Genomic DNA, 12,500 nt, shown 5'->3' on the forward strand with positions numbered 1-12,500 from the left:
CAGGTGACATCTACAGTAGATGACGCCCTCAGACGTGATTCCCTTTGCTATTATATTATTATTATAACCTATATATATATATATATATATATATATATATATATATATATATATATATATATATATATATATATATATATTGGTTATAATCTTTACATATTTATATCCATTTTTAACCAATTCACGATGCGTCCTTACATCCCTAGTGGGCATTTCATTCAAATGGATGTTAAAAAATAAAAAAAAATGTACCTTGAAACTAAACAAGACCCACAATTACTGTTCTGTTTGTCCTTCAGGGATTTTTCGCTGGTTAATACTGAATGACTCTGGGTCCTATTTCAACGATCTGAGGTCACGGCGTGGAGCGTCTGCTGCAGGTGTGTTTAGGGCGTCCAAATCCACTTTTGCTAGTTTGACGGCTGATAAAAAGGCTCCGTGCGCCGGGCGCCTGGTTCTAAAGGGTTGACCTTAGTGTCTTCATTAATCAGAGGTGTGTTTTGGGCGTAACATGCAATCAACCAATCAGAGATCATCTCCCATTCCCTTTAAAAGCCAGGCGCGTTTGGACCTTGGAGCATTGCTGTTATGATGGAGGATTTACACCGTAATATTTTTATCTGTAATCTTCTGCATGTGTGTGTGCTGCTGTGCGTCCCTGTGTGTGTGTGTGTGTGTGTGTGTGTGTGTGTGTGTGTGTGTCGCTGTGTGTGTAACAAGCATAGTGTGCACGTGCTGTGCACGAGCCTAGGAGCATTTTACTAATGCTCTGTTAAAATAACAATGAAATGCTGCGTTATTTACCAGGTTTTTGTTGGTCAATGGTGCCATCACCCGCTGCCTCAAGATAGCAATACTCCCAGAATGCACCTGAACACACCTCCCTGTAAGACCAGCACGCCCAGAATGCACCTGAACACACCTCCCTGTAAGACCAGCACGCCCAGAATGCACCTGAACACACCTCCCTGTAAGACCAGCACGCCCAGAATGCACCTGAACACACCTCCCTGTAAGACCAGCACGCCCAGAATGCACCTGAACACACCTCCCTGTAAGACCAGCACGCCCAGAATGCACCTGAACACACCTCCCTGTAAGACCAGCACGCCCAGAATGCACCTGAACACACCTCCCTGTAAGACCAGCACGCCCAGAATGCACCTGAACACACCTCCCTGTAAGACCAGCACGCCCATGGGCCACAGATGGGCGCAGGTGCATTTGTTATTTAATGACGTGGGCGCTGGACGGGAAACTGACAACTGCGTCAGTCAAACTAACGAAGACACTTGGGTCGGGCTTTGCGCCGTGCCGGGTGCAAGATAGGGCTCTGGGTGTCAGTTACCTTTTGGCAGCGAGGCCTTGGCCTGGCTGTACAACATGACGTAGATACCGGAGAAAGGAACGTCTCTGAGCAGAGTGGCCATCAGGCCGGAGAAGAGAGCGGCAGGACCTTCGGTCCGACACACGCTGCGCAGAGCACCGGTCACGCTCCCATAACTGTACCTGCCACACTGAAACACAAGAACACAGACTGAAGAAAAGCTACACTTGAACAAACATCAGTGTGATCACAACTACCTGAAATGATAGAAACCATTATTTGGAGAAAATTATTTGACGTGTGCTTTGATTTGCTTTTTAGTTTGGCCCGTGTCTGATCTGCTGAGGGGGAGATCTCAAAGTTTTGGCTTCACTTCGTCAATCATGCTTGTATCTTGAGGACGCGCCGACAGTGTTGTTGTCATTACTTAGGATTCCTCATGATGGAAACAGAAACTACACACTGTAGCTTTAACTCATAAGAAGGACAATAGGCATGGGCCGGTATGAGATTCTGACGGTATGATAACCTTCAGAAAAAACATTTTTTGGGGCATTTTCGGCCTTTATTTTTGACAGGACAGCTGAAGACATGAAAGGGTTGGGGGGGGAGGATGACATGCAGCAAAGGGCTGCAGGTTGGAGTTGAACCCGGGCCCGCTGCGTCGAGGAGTAAACCTCTATATATGGGCGCATGTTCTACCAACTGAGCTATCTGGGCGCCCTGCACTGTAGCTTTAGGCTGTGTTTAGACGGAAACGATCTGAAGAGAAAACGCAAAAGTGGCGTTGTGTTCTCACTTTTTATTCCACGTTTAGACGAGAGTTTTGGGGGGGAAATCTGCGTGCATATGGTGACGCAAAAGTGTGTGAAATTCGATGTAGTATGCACGCCCGGCGGCTAGGTGGCACTGTTACACAACACCAGCAAGGCCGGGCGCCGACGTAGAACCCTCTTCCTGCGTCTCTCCTTAGCAGCGCCAAACCAAAACATAGAGCGAACAACAAAAGCTCGTCTGGACAGACGAGGAGGTGGCGTTGCACATTTGTCCGATGATGACGACACAGTCGACTGTGATAAGCCGCAGCACAGCACCCACGGGAGCACCACCAATATCCTGAGCCTCGCAGCCCTTCAGCTGCGTTCGTTTTCACCCGCGAGCGTCATCGTGTAAACAGGGCCTCAATATGTCATTTTTGTTGCTATTCTGGTATCTGGTCCCTTGCTGTGAATAATGGTGTCTTGTAAGCCAATGTGGGCTGGGCATGTTTTCTTTTATGCATGATCATGATACAATAATAAAATATTAATCATTCATTCATATACTGCCTGTGCTCACTTCAAAGCGTGTCTTGATGACAGTGACCGGCAGCATGAAGACCCCCGCCACCGTCCGGGCCGAGCCTCCCAGCAGCACGGCCTCCACGGCCCCGGGGCTGCGGTCCTGAAGGAAGTGCTGCTTCAGGGAGTAGTAGGTGCTGAAGTAGAGCCCGACTCCCGGGATGGTCCGAGCAAAGGACTGGAGGAGCAGACGGATGAAAGGGGGCAGAGTCAGAAACAGAAGGGAGAATCCGACGCTGGGGAATTAGTGAACATGTTTTCATAAACACAGGAGACTTTGAATGAGACAGGAGGGGGCGGAGGTGGAGAAGAGACAGAATAAAGATGTTCTAACCGGTGAAACTCCTTTCCACAGTCCCAGCAGCCTCTCTGTTCGCACCACGCTCAGGAGCACAGTCATCATCCCCACTCGGCCCGAACTGAAAGAGGAACATTCAGATGAGCTGACAGAAACACCTTGGCATTGTACTGGACAACAAGCACACTAAGACACAGCAAAACATTTACTTTTTAAAGAAACTGCTTGTTTTTAATGTCAATAACAAAATGCTCCAAATGTTTTGTACTGCTTTTTATTGAAAGTGTTTTAACTTGCTGTATTATCTGCTGGTTCAGAAATGCCTCCGAGTCTCAGAAAGACAGTTACGACTGCCAGCTAGTTATAACACTACTGAACACATTTACAAAGACAGACTGGTGAGAAAGGCCAATAACGTTGTATGTGACTACACACACCCCCCTGGCATCTCATTTTAAACTACTGCCATCTAGGCCTCGTTTCTGCACCCCCCCCCCCCTTCTGACCAAGAACAGATCCAAATTCTCTTTAGTACCACAAGCCATAAAAGCCTTAAATCAGTCAGGATAAGCCAGATGTCCAGCTGGCCTGGTCCTCCCCAGGGGTGTGTAGTGTGTGATGTATGTTCTTCATGTTATGTCTGTCGGTGTCTGATGTAGGGACTATTTGTTTGTGTCATATGTCTGATGTCCTGTCATGAAGTGCCTTGCAACTGTGCCGCAAACCCAAAATAAAGTTAATTACTACTACTACTACTACTACTACAACAAAGCGGAGGGGCCCACGAGCTGCATGTGTGACGCTGGCCATGGCCAAAATGCTGGACCCCACATGGTTAAAGGGCTGTTTGAGGGTTAAGACTTGGTTTTAGGATTAGGGTTAGAATGAGGTTCTGGTTAGGGTGAGGGTAAGGGTTAAGGTTAGGCATTTAGTGGTGATGGTTAAGGTTAGGGTAAGGGGCTAGGGAATGCATTATGTCAATGACGGGTCCCCACAAAGATAGTGAAACGGGGGGTGTGTGTGTGTGTGCACAGACTCACCCAGGCTGCATGCCGCTCTGCAAAGTCTGCAGACGGGTCTTGACCAGGTCGAGAGGCTGGAAGAGCAGCGTGGAGCATGTCCCGCTGACGGAGCCGCACATGAAGGCTTTGATCGCTGGGTGAGCCTGGGGGGGGTTGCAGAGAGACACGAGGAGAGAGGAAGTATGGAGTTAGGGTGCTTGCACACTAGAAAAAGGGGATTCACCGCAGGGTGGTGCGGTGGTGGGAGGGACACCGACTGAAACGGCCCATATGTGGGACGTCCTGCTGTGATCTTTAAGTAGACTTCATATTTCACAACTATTGTTTACCGTCAGATCGTTTCCGACCGCACTCGAACGCAGCTTCATTTCACGGAGAAAGAGAGAAAGGAAAGAGACGCAGCGACTGAGCTTCGTTAAACACAGTCAGTGTGAATGCACGCTTTTCCACTAAGACATCATCAACATGTCTGCCGTGAAAAAGGTCTATTGTTCATGCTGACTCACTGAAATATCTCCCTGGGACACTTGATGGAACTGAGCCATCGTTAAGGTGATCAACCTCAGCTGTGCTTCTCCTACTATGACAAGTCAACATGTCTGCTGTGAAAAGACAGGTCTATAAAAAGGGACATTTCACAGTTCAGGGTGTTTGTTGTTTAACCGTTTTACTGTTTTTTAAGTTCAATAAATGCAACATCTTTCCAAAAGTCAATGAGCAACTGTGTTAAATAATCATGTATTCAATGTTGACCAAAATAATTGTGATCATGATTTATTTTCATATTGTTCGCAACACATATTCACCATCATACCCAAGTCACTGTGAGTCCAGGGGTGACATGAATAAGAGTCAGTCAGACAGACAGACAGACAGCCAGACAGACAGACAGACAGACAGCCGAGAGGTCCGCAGCCATTGAAACCTTGTCAGGGACAAGAAGGCAAACTTATTTATTCTGTTTTTCTTATAATATATTCTGTTAAAACACTGCATATATCTATATTATTCTTACTACTATTATAACGTTACTGTTAAATTGCCCATATCTGTACATGTTCATATTACATAGCCATATTTATTCTGCTCTTATAAGGTAACTGCTAACACACTGCACATATTTATATTTCATTTATATTACTCTAAACCACCTTCTGTAAACCAACTGTATACTACTATACACTGCAGTATATTTCTCGTCCTGTCTATGCACCACATATACGTCTATACTTTGTATATCACGTTGCATTTTTCTGCTCTTTTTGCACTTCTGGTTGGACTCAAACTGCATTTCGTTGTCTTTGTACTCTGCACAACGACAATAAAGTGGAATCTAATCTAATATTCAGCTGTGATGTAGTCTCACATTGCCAGACCTTCCCTGCGCTGTCAGCAGCTGTGATGCAACAACGCAGCAGCCTTCTATATTATCTTATTGCATCGCCAAAACCACCTCTGGACTCCCTGCCTGTCCAGTCAGAAAAAGGAGGTTAAGATAGGTCATCTGTACGTCAGAACGGTGCTACCACTCAGACAGAAAGATGCCCTGACCTGATATTAGTTTAAAAAAAAAGGTGCAATGACAACTATCCTTCTGCTCAAACTGAAATCACTTATGTAGGGCGGCAACTAACCACTCTTTTGTCGATTAATCTGTCGATTGTTTTCTGGATTGATCGATTAGTTGTTTGGTCTATAAAATGTCAAAAAATGTGTTTCCCAAAAAGCCCAAGACGACAAATGTCTCGTTTTGTCCACAACTCAAAAGATATTCAGTTTCCTGTCCCAGAGGAGAGAAGAAACTAGAACAATATTCACATTTAATAAGCTGACATCAGAGACATTTGTCATTTTTTTTCCATAAAAAGTTTCTCAAATCAATTATTTCATTATCAAGAATAGTTGGCGATTAATTTAATAGCTGCCACCTGATCGATTCATCTTTGCAGCTCTACACTTGTGACTCATATCAGATGAACAATCATTTTTCCGGCAGTAAAACTCACCAGTGATAGTTCCATGGCTCTTGATCTGTCTGTTCAATCTGGTTTTCCTTTCTTCTCTCTGCTGATCTTCTCTGCTGCGGTCCACTCTCAACTGTCTGCACGCCTACAAAGAGAAATGAGAAGTAGTCTCTGAGGAATGACGTCCGCTGATCAAACACAGGCTGGGCATGAAGAGGAACTGTTCCAGGTGATGAAGAAACATGTGCACGGTCCTGCTGTCTGTATCAGAGTGCTGATGATCTCACAGAGACACAGACGCACACACACACACACACACACACACACACACACAGAGAGAGAGAGAGAGAGACACACACACAGAGAGAGAGAGAGAGAGAGAGACACACACACACACACACACACACACACACACACACACACACACACACACACACACACAGAGAGAGAGACACAGACACACACACACACACAGACACAGACACACACACACACACACATATACAGAGAGAGAGAGAGACACAGACACACACACACACACACACACACATACAGAGAGAGAGACACAGACACACGCACACACACACATATACAGAGAGAGAGAGAGACACAGACACACACACACACACACACACACACACAGAGAGAGAGACACACACACGCACACACATACACACACACACACACACACACACACACCGCTACTCATTAACTAACCAATGAGCGTTGTGCTACACATTAGGATAGATCTGCTGCATGTTTGTCTCGTGAGAGCGCATGTGAACAGATAATGAACTAACTAAGGCTGGACTTATTCATCTGGATTCAGCACTAAAAAGGTCTGGTATCACCAGCTGTTTTCAATTAATCGATTAGTTTGGTCTACTGTCACCGATGAGTGAAGAAACTACAAAATATTCACATTTAACAAGCTTCAGTCACAGAATGTCAAACTTAAACATGGATTATCAAAATAGCTGGCGATTCATTTAATAGTTGACACCTAATCGATTAATCTTCGCAGCTGTAGTGTTTGACTGTTCTGAGCAATGTCTTGGTTTGCTGGATGGATGTTCACACACCTGCAAGTCTGGGTTATAACTGAGTTAGTAGACTCATGTAGAAACATATTCTGCTGCAACCAAAGATATACACCAATCATATTTATAGAATATAATGTATGGTGTATATACAGCATACATTCATAGGATGCATCTCCATCATGTCAACAGAAACCAGTCAGTATCCGGTGTGCTGTACCTGGATTTTCCTGCTCGTCACTATTTTCATCATTATTACAATTCCTCTGAGGACACTGAAATGTTACACTGCGTCATATCTATATTTAGATCAAACCTGAATAAAAATACTTTCTACTTTACTACATTCTTCTGTAGCTTACCGGTCCTCAAGTCGTCTGCAGAGTCTGACGCAACCGGTTAGCTATAATATCATACGGTGAATGAACACATAACGGACACGGTGAATGAAACACATGGCTGTTGTTTGACATGGGCAGGGCTCGTGTCCTTCTTCCTCTGACCTAAGACAACCATGACTGCTCTGTCCCTCCGACCTGTCTCTGTCTTCCTGCTCTCTGACTGGACAGCGAGTAGCCGGTTCCTGCCGGTTGTAACTGTGAGAAAGCCCCGCCCATCTAGGAGCTGCTGGCTTCTGATTGGTTAACCAGTGGGCCGTAATGTCAGTATTAAAAGGGCACCATAAAAAAATTATAATAAAAGCGCATCCAAAAACTTTGAAACGCTTACAAAAAATCTCAATTTAGGCAGAATACAAAACTGCACCTGAATGTGAAGATACTTTCAGTGTGATAGGATTCTTTATTTCTTAAATATCCCAATATAACGTCTAAAAAACGCCGCTAGCAGCAGCTTTATACACTTGAGATCAACATTTAAGGGCATTTCTAACGTACTATATTCAGTGGTGAAGAAACATTTGAGTAAATTAAACATATGACCAGAAATAACTCAAAGAAAAAAAATAATTATTTCACATAAATAAAAATACAGAACCATTTTCAGGTAAATGTAGCCTACTTAAAGTAAAAAGTCCTCAGAATACAAAAAAACCGCCCTTAAAACCTAAATATTTATAGTTGAATATATATATATATATATATATATATATATATATATATATATATATATATAAAAACTAGGAGTCAAATAATGTAGTTTACATGTTCCTCTGAATTCCAGTGAAGTAGAAAGTACCAGAAAACAGAAATACTCCCAAAAGTACCTCAAATATGTACTTAGTACAGTGCTTTGAGTTACTTTCTCCCTACTGACTATAGAAAGAGAAAAAAACATTTTTATCACACATTTATATCAGTAACAGAAACAAAGACTTCGTATTAACATAACCCGCTGTATTATTCATGAATACAACAGCAAGCTGTCTGGTAAAAGACCGGAAAGAGTTCTCACCCACATGTCCCCATCCTTGTTTGCTGTACTTTTACTCACGTCACTAAACGGTGAAACCGGTTCGGACTTGCTGTGCTCCGATTGTGTTTCATGGGAACCCTGCCTGCCCTGTGTGTGTGTGTGTGTGTGTGTGTGTGTGTGTGTGTGTGTGAGTGTGAATGAGTGAGTTTGTGTGTGAGTGTGTGTGTGTGTGTTCTGATTGTGTTTTATGGGAACCCTGCCTGCCCTCTGCTGGTGACAACACATCATTTCATAAACAACTACTTTGGCCTGAAGAGAGAGAGTGTGAGTTTGTGTGTGTGTGTGTGTGTGTGTGTGTGTCTGAGTGAGAATGAGTGAGTGTCTGAGTGTGTGTGTGTGTGTCTGAGAGTGTGTGTGTGTGTGTGTGTGTGTGTGTGTGTGTCTGTGTGTGTGTGTCTGAGTGTGTGTGTGTTTGTGTCTGAGTGTGTGTGTGTCTGTGTGTGTGTCTGAGAGTGTGTGTGTGTGTGTCTGAGTGTGTGTGAGTTTGTGTGTGTGTGTGTCTGAGTGTGTGTGTCTGTGAATGAGACAAATGATGATTTGTATCAGTTTTTAGAATCGTTTTCATGTCTTAACCTGAGTTTACGTGTAATGAACGTTGTGTGAACGTTGTGTAAACGTTGTGTTGTCTTCCCGTCACCAACGCAGCTTTTAGTTTTTCTGGGTAAACATTTTAAATCCAAACTAACTGAAACACACACACTCACTTTTCCCGACATTGTCACTTTTTACCAAGTTTTTAGTCACTTTTTCTGATGTTTTAGTTGATTTTTTCCAACATTTTTGTCACGCTCTTTTTTTGAATTCATTTATCAAATGCTCCAAATTCAATGAAAGTAGTGAAATGATCATTTATTTAACTTGTGAAGAGCGTCGTATGGAACCATCCACGTTATTTTCTTTGACAATTTGGTTGAAAGAAACCCAAATTTCTGAAATAAAACCTTTGAAAATGGGTGAGATTGGACCGGAGAACGAACTGCCATCGCTATAAAACCCCCTGAAAATAAAGACAAGTATGAGACCGTGTAGCAGTTTAGAAAGCCTCTTTATTGATACCAACATTTCACAACATGATTTCCATTCCAGAGGTGCAGACAGAAACGTTACAAAAGAATTGAGGAGATGCAGTTTCTTTTTTTTTTTGGGATTTCCTTTGCTTTTTAAGTGCGAAACAGCGACACGTTATATGTGTGAGCTGTTATTCTTAACACATTCCTCTCACTTCCCAGCAGTGTGAGCCGTAAGCAGCCCCCCGAGCAGCCTGCGAGCGGTTTTCCAGCATCCCGACACAAAGAGCGTGTATCTCTAAAGACCTGTCCGTCTGATACGTGTGGTCACATGTCGACTCGGCTCTATATGAAGGCCTTTGAGCCAGAGTAAAGGGAAGACGTATGTCCCTGGCTCCTGAATCCAACAACCTCAGGTACACCCCCCCCCCAACCCCAACCCCACCGCTCATCAAGCTGTGCTCTGAGAATACAGTGTGTGGAGTAATAAAGACCACCCTGCCACCCAGTTTCAACGTTACCTTGAACATAAACAAAAACAATGAAAGTGATGAATGTAAATAATCAATGCACATCCAAAAAAAAAAAGCCAACCAACCCTGCCCGGTAGAATTCAGCTGCATTTAAGGCCGCCTCAAGGCGCTGACACACCAACCTGATAATCAGCCGTCGGACAGTCTGGCGAGGTCGCTGACTCCAGTCTGGCGGTGTGTTCGAACGCCTCTCAAAATCTGACAGATTCAGCAGCTGCACGGCCTATTTCTCTCTTCAAATGTTTTCAGAAACACGTTTCTGTGAACTATCTTCATACGATACGAGATCGTATTCTGAACGAGACGCCATTATGCTCGGGGAGCAGCCAGACCCACGTGTTGCGTTCGTCCAATCAGCTGCCGGTTTTCATTTTTACAGATAAGCGTTGCTGTTATGGAGACGTATCACGTCTCTTCGGTGTGTTCTGGACCTCTGGGAGACCGATCAGTCCGACGGTCGGTCGTCGGGTTGGTGTGTCAGAGCTTTTAGTTCATGTTGGCAGTCGGTGCACTTACTAAACGATCACGTGCACGGGCTTTCCAAAAGTTCCAAGCTTCTCCGTCAATGTTTCAATGAAACACACAAATGCAGTGGTTTATAATGTCTAGGCTGAAGTGTTTTTTTTTTTTCCATCTCAGTGCAAAAATTAAGAAATTTCAGCACAGTCCCAATCAAATGCTTTCAGTACGCGCCAGTGAGACGTCTCCAATTGTGTCGCTTCGAAATCTGCCTCCATTTTTGTTTCACCGTTACATGTTTAAGCCCTAAAGCGTAGTCACGAGTACTAACTGCAGCTAAATCGAGAGAGTACATTTCCGCTTATAAAGCTTCATTATAATCTGAAGCGAAAGCGCGAGCATAACAAACACGAAGCCCTTCAATTCTGAACATTATAAAAACTTCTGCATAAAATACAATTCCATAGATTGAGATATTACTTTGGTCCCCTTCCAGTAATCTGTCTTCATTTATGTATACTTCTTTTCTTTGTTTACTCCTCCTTCAATTAGAAAAATAGATCCTAAATCAGGACTATCATAATTTGAACGTTTCCTTACAAAAATATCATTTTATTTTTTAGTTTTTTTTCCCAGAGAACGAAAAAAAATGAAGCAAACGAAAAAATTTGGCCCAAAAATAACGTGTGTGTGTGTGTGTGTGTGTTTGTCAACATGGTGATTGTCCCGAGTTTACTGGCTTCTGTGTGTGTGTGTCTGTCTCTGTGTGTGTCTGTCTCTGTCTGTCTGTCTGTCTGTCTGTGTGTGTGTGTCTGTCTCTGTGTGTGTCTCTGTCTGTGTGTCTGTGTCTCTGTCTGTGTGTCTGTGTGTCTGTCTGTGTGTGTGTGTGTGTGTGTGTGTGTGTGTGTGTTAAGACTGCATAGATTGTCAATGTTAGAGATCAGACTGTCACAGGACTAGACTCGGAGTAATCAGGTTTCCCTGTCTCTAGTTTCAGGTAACTCTTATTTTGGTGTTGCTCTCCGTTCAGTAGGTGCAGTGATGTGTGCTCGTGTGTGAATTTGGATCGGCCCGTTTATGATGCAGTTCTACGGAGTCGAGTGGCACGCCGGCGCCGGTCACTCCGGCTTGGGCTCCGGGGCCTCGCTCTTGGGCTCGCTCTCCTCGTCGCTTTCGATGCCGGTGCGGGGAACAGTGCGGCGCACGGTGAAGGGGAGGTCGTTACGCCTAAAACAAACAAAAACAGAAAGAAAAAGCAGCATTTAAAAACTAAAGACCACAGAACAGCTGAGGTCTGGGCTGATGGAAAGCTGAACACTAGAACCCCGTTCACTGCATTCAAAAGCTATTTGACTATCATGCTTGAAATAATGTGATTGTTATTTTAAAAGCATTTAGTTCTTATTCAGTCTAAGGTGATCCATGTTGGTCACCTTCCTGAGTAGTATAGTCATGTTTTATCTTATTCATGCCGTAGGACTTATTTCCAAGAAACCTCTCTGGTAAACACAGTTTAAAGTGGTGCTTTTTAATGATACCGTCTAGAGAAACCATCTCGCTTAACTCGTATAGATCCGGTGTCGTCGTAAATGGGCTCATATACCTGTCTAAAGGTTATCTGTTGTGTATACTGCCATGTGCATGAAAGAGATAGATATTGTCGAGGGAGGAAGGGAGAGAGGGAGAGAGAGAGAGACAGAGAGACAGAGAGAGAGGGGGAGAGAGAGAGAGAGAGAGAGAGAGAGAGAGAGAGAGAGAGAGAGAGAGAGAGAGAGAGAGAGAGAGAGAGGAGAGAGAGAGAGAGAGAGAGGGAGAGAGAGGGGAGAGAGAGGAGAGAGGAGAGAGAGAGAGAGGGAGAGAGGGAGAGAGGGGAGTGGAGGGGGAGGTAGGGAGGGAGGGAGAGAGGGAGAGAGGGAGGGTCTGTCTCCGGGATTACATTACATGTCATTTAGCTGACACTTTTATCCAAAGCGACTTACAATTATATCAGAGGTAACACGCCTCTGGAGCAACTAGGGGTTAAGTGCCTTGCTCAGGGACACATTGGTTGATGTATCACAGTGGGAATCAAACCCA

The 12,500-nt window shown here is 44.2% G+C and overlaps 2 protein-coding genes across 3 annotated transcripts in view; both read right to left on the bottom strand.

The window, feature by feature from the left end:
- The window catches only part of LOC144530367 (mitochondrial glycine transporter A-like), a 12,430-nt gene extending 4,852 nt beyond the window's left edge, over nucleotides 1–7,578 (bottom strand). The window contains exons 1-6 of the mRNA XM_078269909.1: nucleotides 7,354–7,578; nucleotides 5,994–6,096; nucleotides 4,006–4,130; nucleotides 3,002–3,086; nucleotides 2,666–2,845; nucleotides 1,349–1,517 (exon numbers count right to left, since the gene is read on the bottom strand). Coding sequence (XP_078126035.1) covers nucleotides 1,349–1,517; nucleotides 2,666–2,845; nucleotides 3,002–3,086; nucleotides 4,006–4,130; nucleotides 5,994–6,008 — 574 coding nt within the window. The 5' untranslated portion in view covers nucleotides 6,009–6,096; nucleotides 7,354–7,578. The remainder of the gene's footprint in view (nucleotides 1–1,348; nucleotides 1,518–2,665; nucleotides 2,846–3,001; nucleotides 3,087–4,005; nucleotides 4,131–5,993; nucleotides 6,097–7,353) is intronic.
- A 3,727-nt stretch (nucleotides 7,579–11,305) lies between these two features.
- The window catches only part of LOC144529730 (myosin-9-like), a 57,341-nt gene continuing 56,146 nt past the window's right edge, over nucleotides 11,306–12,500 (bottom strand). For both annotated transcript variants that reach the window (XM_078268995.1, XM_078268994.1), the window contains one exon: nucleotides 11,306–11,651. In XM_078268995.1, coding sequence (XP_078125121.1) covers nucleotides 11,543–11,651 — 109 coding nt within the window. In that variant the 3' untranslated portion in view covers nucleotides 11,306–11,542. The remainder of the gene's footprint in view (nucleotides 11,652–12,500) is intronic.

This window comes from Sander vitreus, chromosome 15 (genome assembly GCF_031162955.1).
Source record: "Sander vitreus isolate 19-12246 chromosome 15, sanVit1, whole genome shotgun sequence".
Lineage (NCBI taxonomy): Eukaryota > Metazoa > Chordata > Actinopteri > Perciformes > Percidae > Sander > Sander vitreus.